This window comes from Erythrolamprus reginae, chromosome 6 (assembly GCF_031021105.1).
Source record: "Erythrolamprus reginae isolate rEryReg1 chromosome 6, rEryReg1.hap1, whole genome shotgun sequence".
In the NCBI taxonomy this organism is placed as follows: Eukaryota; Metazoa; Chordata; class Lepidosauria; order Squamata; family Dipsadidae; genus Erythrolamprus; species Erythrolamprus reginae.
The window spans coordinates 74,596,836-74,614,497 of NC_091955.1; the positions used below are offsets into that span (position 1 = coordinate 74,596,836).

General features: G+C 39.3%; 1 protein-coding gene across 2 annotated transcripts in view; it reads right to left on the minus strand.

The window, feature by feature from the left end:
• Window positions 1-17,662, minus strand: part of STAB2 (stabilin 2) — a 142,823-nt gene that overhangs the window by 69,519 nt on the left and 55,642 nt on the right. For both annotated transcript variants that reach the window (XM_070756273.1, XM_070756272.1), the window contains exons 28-35: window positions 16,399-16,446; window positions 15,806-15,942; window positions 11,564-11,678; window positions 6,471-6,548; window positions 5,354-5,452; window positions 5,160-5,267; window positions 3,664-3,795; window positions 2,448-2,576 (exon numbers count right to left, since the gene is read on the minus strand). In XM_070756273.1, coding sequence (XP_070612374.1) covers window positions 2,448-2,576; window positions 3,664-3,795; window positions 5,160-5,267; window positions 5,354-5,452; window positions 6,471-6,548; window positions 11,564-11,678; window positions 15,806-15,942; window positions 16,399-16,446 — 846 coding nt within the window. The remainder of the gene's footprint in view (window positions 1-2,447; window positions 2,577-3,663; window positions 3,796-5,159; window positions 5,268-5,353; window positions 5,453-6,470; window positions 6,549-11,563; window positions 11,679-15,805; window positions 15,943-16,398; window positions 16,447-17,662) is intronic.

Here is a 17,662-nt window from a genome sequence, read left to right on the forward strand (position 1 = left end):
TAATTTAGATTTAGATTTGTATGCCACCCCTCTCCAAAGACTCGGGGTGGCTCCCAACAATGATAGACAGTCTACAAATCCAATATTTAAAAACAACTTTAAAACCCTTATAATAAAATTAATCACACAATCCATTCAAACCATACAGAAACCAAGATTATTATTATTATTATTATTATTATTATTATTATTATTATTATTATTATCATTATCATTATCATTATCATTATCATTATCATTATCATTATCATTATCATTATTATTATTATTATTATTATTATTATTATTATTATTATTATTATACGGCCTCCTCCACCCCTCCAAAGGCTGAAAACAGGCCGTTTCCTGACTCCTACTGGACCCAGAAGGCCCAAAAATCAGATGGCAGATGAGCGTGAGCACCGGACCTGAGCTTGCGTGCCCACCAATATGGCTCTGTGTTTCCACTTGTGGTACACGTGCCATAGGTTCGCTATCATGGGTATAGGGCAGTGATGGCAAACCTGTTTCCCTCAGGTGCCAAAAGGGCAGGCAAACATGCAATAGCACATACGCATGTGCCCACACCCATAATACAATACCCTCCCCTGTGCATGTGTGCACACACACACACCGCTGCCCCCCCAGTGCATGCGCGCAAGCCTCACTGAAGCCTCCGGACTTTTGGTGGCGCTGTTGGACCATTTTTCTCCCTCCCCAGGCTTCAGGAGGCTTTCCTGAAGTCTGAGGAGGGCAAAAAACAGCCCAACAGGCCCTAACAGAAGTTCACTTCTGAACTTCCGGTAGGCCCATTAGATCCATTTTTCTCCCTCAATAGGCTCTGAAGGCTTTCCGGAAGGCTGAGGAGGGTAGAAAACAGCCCAACAGGCCTACCAGAAGTTCACTTCTGAACTTCCGGTAGGCCCATTAGATTCATTTTTCTTCCTCAATAGGCTCTGAAGGCTTTCTTGAAGCCTGAGGAGGGTAAAAAACAGCCAAACAGGGCTACCAGAAGTTCACTTCTGAACTTCCGGTAGGCCCATTAGAACCATTTTTCTTCCTCAATAGGCTCTGAAGGCTTTCTTGAAGCCTGAGGAGGGTAAAAAACAGCCAAACAGGGCTACCAGACGTTCACTTCTGAACTTCCGGTAGACCCCTTAGATCCATTTTTCGCCCTCCCCAGGTTTCAGGAGGCTTTCCTGAAGCCTGAGGAGGGTAAAAAACATCCCAACAGGGCTACCAGAAGTTCACTTCTGAACTTCCGGTAGGCCCATTAGAACCATTTTTCACCCTCAATAGGCTCTAAAGGCTTTCTTGAAGCCTGTGAGGGGCAAAAATGGCCTCCCCCACCCTCTGGAAAGCTGAAAATCAACTAGCCAGCGCATACACGCACACTGGAGCTGACATAGGGCAATACCTCATCTGCCCTACAAATATGGCTCCACCTGTGGCACGTGTGTCATAGGTTCGCCATAATGGGTGTAGGGTCTCCTGCTTGAATAAGGAGTTGGACTAGAATGTTACGTGTGAATGTGACTGAGTTAATTGACTGCTTTTAATGTAATGGGATTTTAGCTGATAGTTTTAGCAAATTAGATTTGTATGCATATTGTTTTGTATTTATCCTGTGAGCTGCCCCGAGTCTTCCGAGAAGGGCAGCATACAAGTCTAATAAATTATTATTATTAAGGTCCCTTCCAACTCTGTTATTCTGTTACTGTTATACATTTCTATTACAGAAACTAGATAAATAATAATAATAATAATAATAATAATAATAATAATAATTTATTAATAATTTATTAGATTTGTATGCCGCCCCTCTCTGAAGACTCGGGGTGGCTCACAACAGTAATAAAAACAGTATAACAATGGAACAAATCTAATAATAAAAATTATATTAAAAAAACCCAACTGTTAAAAACCATACAACGCATACATACCAAACATAAAATATAAGAAAGCCTGGGGGAGATGTCTTAGTTCCCCCATGCCTGGCGATATAGGTGGGTCTTGAGTAACTTGTGAAAGACAAGGAGGGTGGGGGCAGTTCTAATCTCCGGGGGGAGTTGATTCCAGAGGGTCGGGGCTGCCACAGAGAAGGCTCTTCCCCTGGGGCCCGCCAAACGACATTGTTTGGTCGACAGAACCCGGAGAAGGCCAACTCTGTGGGACCTTATCGGCTGCTGGGATTCGTGCAGTAGAAGGCGGTTCCGGAGGTATTCTGGTCCAATGCCATGAAGGGCTTTAAAGGTCATTACCAACACTTAATAAAACCAGCTTAATAGAAAGTTCTGGATTGCCCGTGTTATCTGGACAGCTGTGTTATTATAATGCTAATTGCAACATATGTCATTAATATTTAGCACAAGCCAAAAACCATTACATTTTAAGTATATATTGATTGGTGTTTATTTCGGTACACATTAATTAAAAATGCAATGCATGATCAGAAGCGCACAACTTACATTTACAATCACAGTATCGTTAATATCACATCTGTTCTTTATAATTTCCATTACTCTTCCCAGTCCATGGATTATTCCTTTATCTGTTGCAACATTTGGGTAATCTATAGGTGCCTCATTTATGTAGAGCTGTGCACAAAATGTTAACACAAGTGAGAGAGATTACTTATAAAAATATAGCTTGCATAACATTTACTCCTATCCTCTGTTTATTCAGCCAATATGTGTAGTAAAGGACATTGCATTATAAAACTTTGCTCTGAAAGTCTGAAGTTGCAAAATTACATGTTATTCAAACCATTGTATATCTCTAAGAGCAGGCTTTGTTTATTTCTGATCTTATGACTAAGCTGCATATGATTAAACCATGAAAATAAAACTCTTGGTTAGCATTGCATAGCTGATTATCCGAGCAGCATAATCATGATAGGGATACGGAAGATCAGATTGATGTCAGAAGAGTTGCAATGCAAGACTCACGTCTTTTCTCAGTACAGTGGTACCTCTACCTAAGAATGCCTCTACTTATGAAATGTTCTGCTCGGGAATGCTGCGCAATGAAACGTCTCCTACATCTTACTTTTGGGGGATGCCTTATATTAGGCAATTCTACGAAACCTCTCCTATGTCTTACTTTCAGGGGTGACCTATTTTCCAGGAAACAGGGTAGGACAGGGATGGTGAACCTACGGCATGTGAGCTGTTGCCCTAGCTCAGCTCCAACTTGTATGTGTGTGCTGGTCAGCATGTTTTTGGCTTGCACAGACCCTCTGGGAGGGCATTTTTGGCTTCCAGAGAGCCTCAGGAGGGGTTTTTACCTTCCCTCAGCTCCAGGGAAGCCTTTGGAGCCTGAAGAGGGTGAAACACGAGCCTACTGGGCCCACCAGAAGTTGGGAAACAGGCCGTTTCCGGCCTCCAGAGGTCCTCCAGAGGGTGTAGGACTGTTTCGCTCTGCCCAGGCATTGAATTATGGATGTGGGCACTGGCGCATGCACGATAGCGCACACCCATGCTTTTTCAGCACCTGAGGGAAAAAAGGTTCACCATCACTGTACTAGGACATCCTCTTGGGGACTCTGGCTTAAAATCTGTTTTACTGAAACCAATGAGATTTTTCTGACACGGTCCATTAAGCCAATTTAATTCCCCCCCCTAAGAGCAGGTGTTTAGATAAATAAATTACAACAAGCACCATGATAATGAATGCTGGCCTCACCTGATCCTCATGAATGAAGAATCCGACTCTGTAGGAAAATCCAAGCATGGGCATCTTGAACATCCCATTATGCAGGTCATTTTTCAAGAGCTTCTCTCCCAGGATAATATGATACTTGATTTGATCTTCATCCTGTGGTTTCCAGGAATAGCGATTGTTGAATAATTTAGCAGGGTGTCAAATTTCCAATTTTTTTCTAATAAAAGACTTAGTTGTCAGCAGTCAGAAGAGGTTATTGCTAATTATCCTTTTGACTGGATGCAAGGATTTTAATTTAGAATGAGAGCAAGCTTAGGATAGAGAGATTGTATTTTACAAAATAAGCACCCTTTCTGGATTATCGACTAAATAGGATTTGTTCTTCCTGTGCCAGCTCAGGAAGCTCAAATTGCCCAAGGAGCTGCTGGTACAGTTCTACAGAGGAATCATTGAGTCTATCACTGTCTGGTTTGGTTCTGCAACCCAACAAGACCGACACAGGCTTCAGAGGATAATCGGAACTGCAGAAAAAACAATTGCTGCTAACCTGCCTTCCATTGAGGACCTGTATACTGCACGAGTCAAAAAGAGGGCAGGGAAAATATTTACTGACCCCTCGCATCCTGTACATAAACTGTTTCGACTCCTACCCTCAAAACGTCACTACAGAGCATTGCGCACCAAGACAACTAGACACAAGAAGAGTTTCCCCCCCAAATACCATCACTCTGATAAACAAATAATTCCCTCAACACTGTCAAACTTTACTAAGTCTGCACTACTGTTACTACTAGTTTTTTCCTCATCATTCCTATCCTATCCTATCCATTTCTTCCCACTTATGACTGTATGACTGTATTGCTTGTATCCTTAAGATTTTTATTAATATTGATTTTTCCTAATTGCTTATTTGACTACTATGACAATCATTAAGTGTTGTACCTCATGATTCTTGACAAATGTATCTTTTTTTAATGTACACTGAGAGCATCTGCACCAAGACAAATTCCTTGTGTGTCCAATCACACTTGGCCAATAAAGAATTCTATTATTTTTTTAAAATTAGAAATCGCTATTTAATTCAAAGACTCCAATGTGCAGGTCATAGATTATATTAATTATATCTCTAATGGAACTTTCTGGAAAAAAAACACCCAACCATTCAGAATTTAAATATGTTCAAAATATAAATGCCAGAACCTATTCATAGGCTTACCATTTATTTTGTACAATGATACCTTGTCTTACGAACTTAATTGGTTCCAGGACAGGCACTTCAACTGGCAAAAGGGGTGAGTTTTGGCCTTGCATGCATTAATCACTTTTCCATTGATTCCTATGGGAAACATTGTTTCGTTTTACAAACTTTTCACCTTACAAACCTCATCCCGGAACCAATTAAGTTCATAAGACGAGGTATCACTCTACGAGTTTTGACAGCATTGTTATGGCCACCCTCTTGATCTTTTTTAAAAGCTATTTTCTTAAGGAAAGGCTTAAGGGAAGTTAATACATACTAGAGATGCTGACTGTTTTTCCTTTAGATAACTTTCAATGGCGTTATTACTTGGCGCGAAAACCGAGTACTCGCGAGAGGCTTCTATTACATTTGCCAGGTTGTAGTGCTGTTGGGCAAAAACAAATGGAAAAATTATGAAATAAGTTCATTTGATTAATACGTGGCAATTTTAATAAGAACCTGAGGATTTACAATGATATAGTTCTTGAAAATGGAGTAGTCCGGCATCTGTTCTAAGCGAGGAAGCAGTTTTGGCAAAGTGCCACTCACGCCTCTGAGAGGTGCCAGAACCTGCAAACACACACAAAAAAACACAAGGTCAGATTCAGACAATTCATTTTGCTGCGGTAAGCGCCAACCTTTCAATATTACAGGAAAAGAAATAATGTTCAGTATATATTTGTCATTCAAGAGATTAAAAAAAATATTCTGAATTAAAAAAAAGAAAGTTCTGCTATGTTATCCATTTTGCTAAATTCAGAATATTTTGTCCTAGATTTAATAATCTATAAATTGTCCCTAGATTTCCAGACAGAGAAGGACAAAGATTCACTTCATCCCAAAACAGAGCAGTTTTGTGCAAATGCCAAATTCCTAACAAAGTGGATTGTGTAATAATAGTCATGAACTTTGGTCAAAGTTCATTTTAACATTATATTTTACATGGTTTTACTAAAAGGACGTTCTGCCAGTGGAAGGGGAAAAATAAATCACAGTTCACAATCAGGCAGTACTAAATTAGAAGTAAAAATGTATTACCAAACATTATAGAGAATAAACTTTCAAACACTATAGAATATTCTCCCGGCTTATTTTTATTTTATTATTTTATTTATTTTACTTTACTTTACTATTTTATTTTATTGTATTTTATCTATTTTTATTTTTTGTTTTGTTTTATTTTATTTTATTTTTATTGGACTTATATGCTGCCCTTCTCCGAGGATTCAGGGTGGCTTACAGCATATAAAAAATGCAAAAGCCAATGCAAAAGTCCAAGTTTTAAAACAATCTAAAACCCCAAACTTAAAAATCATATACTCCTACTCACTGACACCACAATCATGCTAAAGGCCGGGCTAGATGTTAAAGTTCAGCGGCCCCAAGCCTACTGGCAAAGGTAAGTCTTCAAAGCCTTTTGGAAGGCCAGGAGAGTAGGGGTGGAGCCACCACAGAGAAGTCTCTTTCCTTAGGCCCTGCCAGGTGACATTGCCTGGCTGACGGGATCTGGAGAAGTCTGTGGACCAGTCGCTGGGTGGATGGACAAAATAATTTGAGGGCATTTAAGAAAAAGAAATATTGACAATACCTTATCTATTATATGAATAATCCCATTTGTGGCTGCAATATCACCAGATATTATGTTAGCTCCATCAATTAAAACATTCTGGAAAAGAGAGGACAAAAGTGGCTTATTTAAGATGCATACAATTTGCTGGATTTCTAGAAAATAATGATTAAGTAGGAAACTATCTTTTTCCAAGGGTATTCTAGCCCGGACTTTTGTTGGCAAACTGTCATGCCCCCATCAGACCTTGAATCTGCAAGGAAGACAAGATGAAACCTGAGCATACAGAGATTGAGGGACAACTTTGTTGTTTCCGGAAGAAAACGGGGAAGGCCTTTGTAGACAGGGAAAAACAGGGGCAGGGTGAACATGAGAGACAGAGCTCAGGCAAGGAGCAAGGAACATCCCCTCCTGATCCAAGAACTTGGAGCAGCGGTGGGCTACGAGCTGGAACGCTAAACTGCGCTCGCCGCGGCGGCTCATAAGTTCTTGTGGGACCAGCACAATTTTTCTGTAAAGATAGCAAAATCGTGCACGGATTCGCAGGCAAAACCTTGCTGAAACATGGGTGCAATTTTGCTACCTCCACAGGTGCAGCAGCAAAATTGTGCTGGTCCCGCAAGAACTTACGAGTGGCAAGCGCAATTTAGCGTTCTGGCTCGTAGACCATCACTGACTTGGAGAGTGGAGAAAAGGTGTGAACAGCACAGATTGAGCAGGCTACTCAAGAGGAGAGTGCCCCATCCATTTTCACAAGGCACACCTGGGAAGTGAGACTTAAGGAGATGCTGTGGGGAGGGACATTTGTCTGGAACAAATGCTGAGTTCCTGGGTACTGACATTTGAATTTTTCAAAAGTCCTTGTAATTTTTGTGGCATTCTGAACTAATAGAATAGAATTTTTTTTTTAATTGGCCAAGTGTGATTGGACACACAAGGAATTTGTCTTGGTGCATATGCTCTCAACGTACATAAAATAAAATATACATTTGTCAAGAATCATGTGGTACAACACTTAATGATTGTCATAGGGGTCAAATAAGCAATGAAGAAGCAATATTAATAAAAATCTTAGGATATACGCAACAAGTTACAGTCATACAGTCAACATAAGGAGGAAATGGGTGATAGGAATGATGAGAAAAACTAGTAGAATAGAAGTGCAGATTTAGTAGAAAGTCTGACAGTTTTGAGGGAATTATTTGTTTAGTAGAGTGATGGCGTTCGGGAAAAAACTGTTCTTGTGTCTAGTTGTCTTGGTGTGCAGTACTCTGTAGCGACGTTTTGAGGGTAGGAGTTGAAACAATTTGTGTCCAGGATGCGAGGGGTCTGTAAATATTTTACCCGCCTTCTTTTTGACTCGTGCAGTATACAGGTCCTCAATGGAAGGCAGATTGGCAGCAATTGTTTTTTCTGCAATTCTGATTATCCTCTGAAGTCTGTGTCGGTCCTGTTGGGTTGCAGCACCAAACCAGACAGTTATAGAGGTGCAGATGACAGACTCAATGATTCCTCTGTAGAACTGAATCAGCAGCTCCTTGGGCAGTTTGAGCTTCCTGAGCTGGCGCAGAAAGAACATTCTTTGTTGTGCTTTTTTGATGATGTTTTTGATGTTAGGTGACCATTTTAGGTCTTGAGGTATGATAGAACCTAGAAATTTGAAGGTCTCTACTGTTGATACTGTGTTGTCTAGTATTGTGAGAGGTGGAAGGGTGGAAGGGTTTCTCTTAAAGTCTACCACCATTTCTACAGTTTTGAGTGTGTTCAGTTCTAGATTGTTCTGGTCACACCACAAGGATAGTTGTTCAACTTCCCGTCTGTATGCGGATTCATCATTGTCTCGAATGAGTCCGATCACTGTTGTATCATCTGCAAACTTCAGTAGTTTAACAGATGGATCGTATGAGATGCAGTCATTAGTGTATAGAGAGAAGAGAAGTGGTGAGAGTATACAGCCTTGGGGGGCACCTGTGCTAATTGTACATATATCACCTTGGTCTTTTGTTTCCTGAACTCCTTAATTTGCCCTGCTAGATTTATTGCTGTGCAGCCTTGGGGTACAAAGTGCTGGGCTAGACTAACTGCACTCAGAGGCTGCTTGAGGTTTTGGTGGTGGTGGGAGGATGTTTGTTATCAGTCTGCTATGGGATTTGCCAGAAACATAGTGTAGAATAGAATGGAATGGAATGGAATAGAATAGAATAGAATTCTTTATTGGCCAAGTGTGATTATACACACAAGGAATTTGTCTTTGGTGCATATGCTCTCAGTGTATATAAAAGAAAAGATACATTTGTCAAGAATCATGCGGTAAAACACTTAATGTTTGTCATAGGGGTCAAATAAGCAATGAAGAAGCAATATTAATAAAAATCTCAAGGATACAAGCAACAGGTTACAGTCATACAGTCATAAGTGGGAAGAAATGGGTGATAGAAAAGATGACAAAAAGCTTATAGTAATAGTAATGCAGACTTAGTAAATAAAATTAGTAATAGTAAATTAGTAAACAAAATAATAGTAAATTAGTAAATAAAAACATGGCAGCATTTGGGGAAATTTGGAGCAATAAAGGGGCAGTTTGAACTATCAGCTGTTTGTGTTATTTCTGTGCCAAAGAAACAAAGGAACAAAGCCTTTTTGAAGAGAAAAAAAACCAAGAAACCCCAATTGCCTTAAAAAAAAGAAAAAGAAATATTTGGGATATGACATGGATTATTGAGAATCTCCATAAACTTTTAGCTGTCCAATCCAAATGCTCCCTTCTATTTACAATGTTCCATTGCAACCCATGTCCCTTTTGGCAGATAAATATTAAAAATTCTGCACATTTTGCAGCCATTTAATGGCCATGCTGATTTTTGCATCCAGGATCTAGCAACCCAAATTCTGTAATATATTAACATTAACCTTCCATAAGGTTAATGTTCCATAATTCTATATTCTATTCTATTCTATTCTATTCATTCCATAATTTTATGGAATGAAACAAATGTTCATCCTTTTTCACATGAAATTAAAAGATTTTGCCCATTACTCAATGTAACACTCATCTGTGGCTTTCAACAGAAGAAAAAACTACAAAAAAGTAATTATTATCTTTTGGGGAAAACCAGTTTCAGTTCTCTATTACCAGAGATGGGTTCAGATAGGTTCTCGGTTCAGATAGGTTCTCCTGAACTAGTAGCGACCCACTAGTGATGTCACAATGATAGAAACATAGAAACATAGAAGACTGACGGCAGAAAAAGACCTCATGGTCCATCTAGTCTGCCCTTATACTATTTCCTGTATTTTATGTTACAATGGATATATGTTTATCCCAGGCATGTTTAAATTCAGTAAACGTCTGCTAGAAGTTTGTTCCAAGGATCTAGTACTCTTTCAGTGAAATAATATTTTCTCACGTTGCTTTTGATCTTTCCCCCAACTAACTTCAGATTGTGTCCCCTTGTTCTTGTGTTCACTTTCCTATTAAAAACACTTCCCTCCTGAACCTTATTTAACCCTTTAACATATTTAAATGTTTCAATCATGTCCCCCCCTTTTCCTTCTGTCCTCCAGACTGTACAGATTGAGTTCATTAAGTCTTGCTTAAGACCTTCCACCATTCTTGTAGCCCCCCTGTGGACCCGTTCAATTTTGTCAATATCTTTTTGTAGGTGAGGTCTCCAGAACTGAACACAGTATTCCAAATGTGGTCTCACCAGCGCTCTATACAAGGGGATCACAATCTCCCTCTTCATGCTTGCTATACCTCTAGCTATGCACCCAAGCATCCTACTTGCTTTTCCTATATCACAAGCATTCAGTCAGTGCCGGTCCGTGAACGCTATCATCTTTTAAAAAAAATATTTTGTATTTTTTTCTTCTGAGCAAGTGCAGAAGCCATGTTTCCGGCACTGTGCATGCAGTCTCCATCTTGTTTTTGGATCTTTTGGGGGATTTTTTCTGGATTTTCAGGCAGTGCGTCTGCACATGTGGTGTACCCACATGGCACGGGAGGAACTGAACTGGCAGGGAGATAGGTTAGAACCCATCCCTGTGTCATTCTATGGTTCTAATGTCACATTTCAGCCTACAAATGATTTCTCATTTTGGCTCGGTGGAAAAAACATGTTGAAATTCAAGAGATCACAAATTCAGCATAGCTTTTCTTAGCACATATGCGATGAACACCCTAAAGTAGTTTTTCTCAAATAGTGGGGTGGGGCCCCCCTGGAGGGGGCATGGAGCAATGCGGATGGGGGCAAATGACCCCAGGGAATGTGCTTTTTATGCAGCAGGGAATGGGTTGTTGTTTTTTTTTGCACTGAACAATAGCACACAGCATAGAGTAGGAGATATGAAGTGCATATAACAAACCCTTAAGAAACACCATGGAAAAATATTTAACAGGGATGAAAAGAAGGGAGGAGAGGGATGGAGATAATGAGACAAACGTAAGTTTCTCAAAAACTAAGATGAAGAAATTGTCACGCTGAATATTTGCCAGCCCCTCAGAGACATTCAGTAATGAAAGAGTTAACTGTGTGTGCTTTATTATGATTCTCCTATTATGATGCAATATCCTGCCAGCTCACTTCCTTCTTCTTCATATCCTTACTCTCTTCTCTCCTATCCTCCATTATGCAAAGACGTATATTTGAGTTATCCCTCGAGACATGTTTTATTTCTGTTTTTATAATAAAGATATCTTGTTTTGAACAAATGGCTAAGGCTTTTATCCATCGACTCCGCGGGGTTAAGGTTCTAACGGACTTTAATTACTCACAAACCATGACAGAAATATGATGAAGCATATGTAGCGCTTGGCTTCACTGTGACTACAGTGTGAGTCGAGGAAAGACCAGTATGTTTACTGTCTAAAAATGTTGGCAGCGGACAGCATGAAGCCCAATAAATGAAGCCGTCACTTAAATACATTACACCCCAATCACACTGGTTGAATTTTTTTCAGCAAAAACGTGCTGAATATTGCAAACAATCATCCGGGCGGAAAGGGCGCGTGGAATGTTTACTTCTTCCTGGGTGTGTGTGTGTGTGTGTAAAACAGAAAATAATTGAGAAACAATGCCCTAAAGTGATGGGTTGTAGCATAAAGGCCAACGTACCCCGTTTCTTTCAGACAATGTGAGGAAGTTGTCCTGCAATGTCCTTGCAAATCCATTAGACTGGGACAGGCTTTGGAGATCCTCAGTTCTGTATGTTCCATTTAATATGTGATGCCTAATAGGAGAAAACATATTTAAATATATTGACAAAATTGAACGGGTCCAAAGACGGGCTACAAGAATGGTGGAAGGTCTTAAGCATAAAACGTATCAGGAAAGACTTAGTGAACTCAATCTGTATAGTCTGGAGGACAGAAGGAAAAGGGGGGACATGATCGAAACATTTAAATATATTAAAGGGTTAAACAAGGTCCAGGAGAGAAGTGTTTTTAAAAGGAAAGTGAACACAAGAACAAGGGGACACAATAAGTTAGTTGGGGGAAAGATCAAAAGCAACATGAGAAAATATTATTTTACTGAAAGAGTAGTAGATCCTTGGAACAAACTTCCAGCAGACGTTGTAGATAAATCCACAGTAACTGAATTTAAACATGCCTGGGATAAACATATATCCATCCTAAGATAAAATACAGAAAATAGTATAAGGGCAGACTAGATGGACCAGGAGGTCTTTTTCTGCCGTCAGACTTCTATGTTTCTAAATGATTTAAAGTATTAATTTGCTTCTAGAGGGTTGCATCTTTCTGAATCCAAAACTGTTAGTGTGGTGCCACACTACATCAGCACGAATGAAATCATAATAATCTCCAGCATATAATATCTGTAAATATGTCCATCTACCTAGGTGGCAAAGTCTTTTCTGTAAACAGCCCCTTGCCATAAATGATTTCACAATTATATGGAAGGTAAGTAGTTGAATCCACTGTTACATTTTCAAGCAAACACCCATATCTTTTCTAAGCAATGCCAGTTCTTTTTTTAATTTCATTTTATGATTGTTGTTTGTTATTAATTCGACTTCTATGCTGCCCAATCCAGAAGGACTCAGAGCAGCTTACAACAGTATAAAATACACAAACAGTAAAAAGAAGTCAAATATAAAATCTGACTTATAAAACTTTTATTAAAAGCCATAATAAACTAACCCAACATGCATACGCAGCATTCATACAATTTGGCCATGGTTGTTGTTGGTTCATGGCCCCCAGGCATGTCGGCAAAGCCAGGTCTTCGTGGCCTTACGGAAATCCAATAGGGTGGGAGCAGTATGGACATCAGGGGGGAGTTGATTCCATAGAGATGGGGCGGCAACAAAGAAGGCCCTCCCCGGCAGCCCCGCCAATCTGCATTGCTTAGTTGACGGGACCTGGAGGAGGCCAACTCTGTGTTCTCTTATAGGCCTCTAGGAGGTATACGGCAAGAGACTGTCCCCATCTTCTTGACCAGGCTTTGTTCTTTTTATTTTATTTCATTTAGTTTTGTTTTTTTCAGTTGTTATGGTATTTATATCCTGACATAACTTTCTTTCATTATTGATATTTAATCCTTATGTCACACTGAATATAAATCTTGATTTTTCTCTCTGAGACCTCAAGGCAACGTGTACGGGAAAGTCGTTTCTCTTGAAGGGCCACAAAAACAATCCTGTGAGGGAGCTTTGGGTGACATCCAGGAGGATCTTGACAGACTTGAACACTGGGCCCCATCTAACAAAATGCAATTCAATGGTGACAAAAGTAATGTTTTACACTTAGGCAAGAAAAGCCAAATATACATAGAATAGATAGCGTCTGATAACTGTGAGAGGAGTTAACCTCTCACTTAACCACTTAAGTCAGCAGTGTGCTACAGCTTCTAAAAGAGCCAGTGCAGTCCTCGGGTATATTCAAGGGTGGGTTCCACTGCTACCAATTCGCTCAGTGATGCGCTGTGTACATGCACATGCGCAGTGGTAGAAACACAGATTCTGCACATGTTCAGAAGCAAAACATAACTTCCTACAGTGCCGGCAAGACAACCAGTTCATGGGAGTGGCAGATGTTAGCTTGTCTCGGTTAGCTAAGCTATGAAACCTTCGACAACACCGAGCAGAGAATTTTAACAGAGCGTGGATGTGTGATAAAGCCAAGACACAGACTTAGTTAAATAAGTATTATTTACATATAAACAAAATATAAACAATCCAGAATAAGCACGAAGCAAATACAGAATAATAAGCACTGAGCAATTACAAGATTAGCACAAAGCAAAACACAATATAGATAATAAGCACGAAGCTTATACAAGAAGATAGGCACGAAGCGTAAACACAACTCCCCCTCTCTCAGGCAAAAGTGAAAAGGAAGTGACTGAGCAAAATGGTGAGTTTTTATAGCTTCAATGAGGAAGTGACGAAACAGCCTTGAATATCAAGCACAAGTTAACTCTTTAAGTGCACATTAACTCTTTAAGTACAAGTTTGGTACAAGTGTACAATATGCAGTTTACAATGGCAATCCCTAACAACCATGTGCCCTGTACTAACAGCAGGCATGGATCACTACTGGTTCCAGCAGCAGTTCCGGTGATCCAGACCACCAAATTACTACCAGTACTATAGAACTGGTACGAACCAGTAGGAACTCACCTCTTCATATATCAACAGAGATTGCATGTAAGATCTGAAGTGTTAGTACTGCTTTATACTGTTTTGGTAAGACCACACTTGGAATATCACATCCAATTTTGGTCACCACCATATAAAAAAAGAGGCCAAGACGAGTATTTTAGAGCTATTTTCTTAGGTATGTGGCAACTTTTCACTTTTAGCTCCTCTTTTGCTAATGTACAACTTGAGCGATGACTTTGCAGACAAATGTGTTATAAGAATTAAGATAGATAGGATAAGATAGGCAGTAGAGAAGAAGCTGGTAACTAAAGGCCAGTTAGCTTGACATCAGTTGTAGTTAAAATGATGGAGACTCTACTCAAAAAGAGGATAAATCAGCACCTAAAAAACAATAACTTATTGGACCCAAATCAGCATGGCTTTACTGAAGGCAAATCATGTCAGACTAATCTCATTGATTTCTTTGACTATGTCACAAAGGTGTTGGATCAAGGTGGTGCGGTGGATATTGCCTATCTGGACTTCAGCAAAGCCTTTGATACGGTTCCACATAAAGAGCTGATAGATAAATTAGTGAAGATTGGACTTAATCCCTGGATAGTTCAGTGGATTTCAAGCTGGCTGAAGCATAGACATCAGAGAGTTATTGTTAATGGCGAGTATTCTGAGCAGAGTCAGGTTGCAAGCGGTGTGCCACAAGGGTCTGTTCTGGGTCGTATTCTTTTTAATATGTTTGAGAGTGACATAGGGGAAGGTTTATTAAGGAAGGTTTGCCTATTTGCCGATGACTGTAAAGTGTGCAATAGGGTTGATATTCCTGGAGGGGTCTGTAATATGGTAAATGATTTAGCTTTACTAGATAAATGGTCAAAGCAATGGAAACTGCAGTTTAATGTTTCCAGATGTAAAATAATGCACTTGGGGAAAAGGAATCCTCAATCTGAGTATTGCATTGGCAGTTCTGCGTTAGCAAAAACTTCAGAAGAGAAGGATTTAGGGGTAGTGATTTCTGACAGTCTCAAAATGGGTGAGCAGTGTGGTCGGGCAGTAGGAAAAGCAAGTAGGATGCTTGGCTGCATAGCTAGAGGTATAACAAGCAGGAAGAGGGAGATTGTGATCCTCTTATATAGAGCACTGGTGAGACCACATTTGGAATACTGTGTTCAGTTCTGGAGACCTCACCTACAAAAAGATATTGACAAAATTGAACAGGTCCAAAGACGGGCTACAAGAATGGTGGAAGGTCTTAAGCATAAAACATATCAGGAAAGACTTAATGAACTCAATCTGTATAGTCTGGAGGACAGAAGGAAAAGGGGGGACATGATCAAAACATTTAAATATGTTAAAGGGTTAAATAAGGTTCAGGAGGGAAGTGTTTTTAATAGGAAAGTGAACACAAGAACAAGGGGACACAATCTGAAGTTAGTTGGGGGAAAGATCAAAAGCAACGTGAGAAAATATTATTTCACTGAAAGAGTAGTAGATCCTTGGAACAAACTTCCAGCAGACGTGGTTGGTAAATCCACAGTTACTGAATTTAAACATGCCTGGGATAAACATATATCCATTGTAAGATAAAATACAGGAAATAGTATAAGGGCAGACTAGATGGACCATGAGGTCTTTTTCTGCCGTCAGTCTTCTATGTTTCTAAGATATCTGTACAGCCTAAAGGACTTTCAAACTATATATACAATAACAATAATTATGATCAAAATACTTTAACATACTTGGTTAGGAACAGAATGTTGTTTTGAGATCTCCAAAAAGCTGCTGTATACTGATCCAAGTTTTGAATAGCTTGGTGAGAAGGTGCAAGGATAGTTATATTGCTCATATCTGATAGTAGAGTTCTTATTGTAACTGTCTGGAGGCACAGAATAAAATACGTACATTGTTATTAGTAACTGATTCTCCCCCCCACCCCACAGGCCAGGAGGATTCCAATTTTTTAAAAAAAATATTATGCAATAGTAAGATGAAAATGAAAGGATTTCAAAACTATAATGTTGAATGTTGAGAATTCTGAAAAACAATGAGACCTTTTTAGAAGCAAAGGATCAATGTCAAGCAGTTGAAGTTGTTTTTACAGTAATTCTGATTATTATATTTAACTTAATTAAACTTCGGAAAACATTACATCTCAGCAAGTGATTGTATCATCTTTGGAAGAGAGATAATGTATTGTAAAAACAATTAGTCGAATTGCCACTAAGATTGAAAACTCCAGTAGGAAACAGAGTCATTGAACTCAAGGAGACTTACATACATACTAGGTTTGCACCATTAGTCCCTTTCTTAATACTTTTGAAGAGTTACTCACATTAAACCATTCATTAAAGCCAGCTGTGCCTGACAGAGAAGTCAATTCCTGAACAGGGAAAAAAAATGAATTACAATTAGCAGTTACTATTCTCATTATTCAACGAGGTACTTGGTATGCATAAAGGCTCATAACAAATGGCTTCCTGATGCTTTGGTAGAATCTTCCTTTGTACATACAGTTGAGTTCAGTTTAGAAAACTTCAGGATCACTAAAATCCTAATTTTATTTATTTATTTTGTCCAATACACAATACATATTGAAGAGAATAGACATGAAATATTATATATAAAGAGAAGATATAAAAATAGAGGAGAAGATATATGAAGGAAGAAAAGATATATGATATATGAGATAAGGAGAGACAATTGGACAGGGGATGAAAAGCAGGCTAGTGCACTTATGTACGCCCCTTACTGACCTCTTAAGACCCTGGAGAGGTCAATCGTGGATAGTCTAAGGGAGAAATGTTGGGGGTTAGGGGTTGACACTACTGAGTCCGGTAATGAGTTCCACGCTTCGACAACTCAATTGCTAAAGTCATATTTTTTACAGTCAAGCTTGAAGCGATTAATATTAAGTTTGAATCTGTTGAGTGCTCTTGTGTTGTTGCGGTTGAAGCTGAAGTAGTCATTGACAGGCAGGACGTTGCAGCATATGATCTTGTGGGCAATACTTAGATCGTGTTTTAGGCATTGTAGTTCTAAGCTTTCTAGACCTAGGATTGATAGTCTGCTTTCGTAGGGCATTCTGTTTCAAGTGGAGGAGTGAATTGCTAATAAAGAATTCCTTTTTTCCTCCCATAAGAACAACGTTTTTACCTTGAGCTGTGATATTTTCTGGATGGCTTTATCGGCACTTACACATATGTATTCCTGTATCTTTATAGACATGACTGAAACATTCTAGAGCTCAACTGCATTTTGGTAGACACAATGCATATGCCTGAAAAGACCCCCATTATTTACCTCCGCTCCTGCAGCAAACAATTTTTAGTCTTGTATGAGACTGCCTGTGAGTGGTTGATGAGTGGACCATCAGTCCACTCATTGAGTAAATAATAATAATAATAATAATAATAATAATAATAATAATAGCAACAACAACAACAACAACAATAATTAGAGTAATTAGAGTAGAGTGATGCATAGGAGACGACAACTGAAGGATTATTACAAGAGAAAATGAGGCCACCTGTGGTTGATTCGGGCTGCTGTAATTAGGGCTGCTGCTATAAATAGTAGCGTGTGGGTTTGGCTGTTGT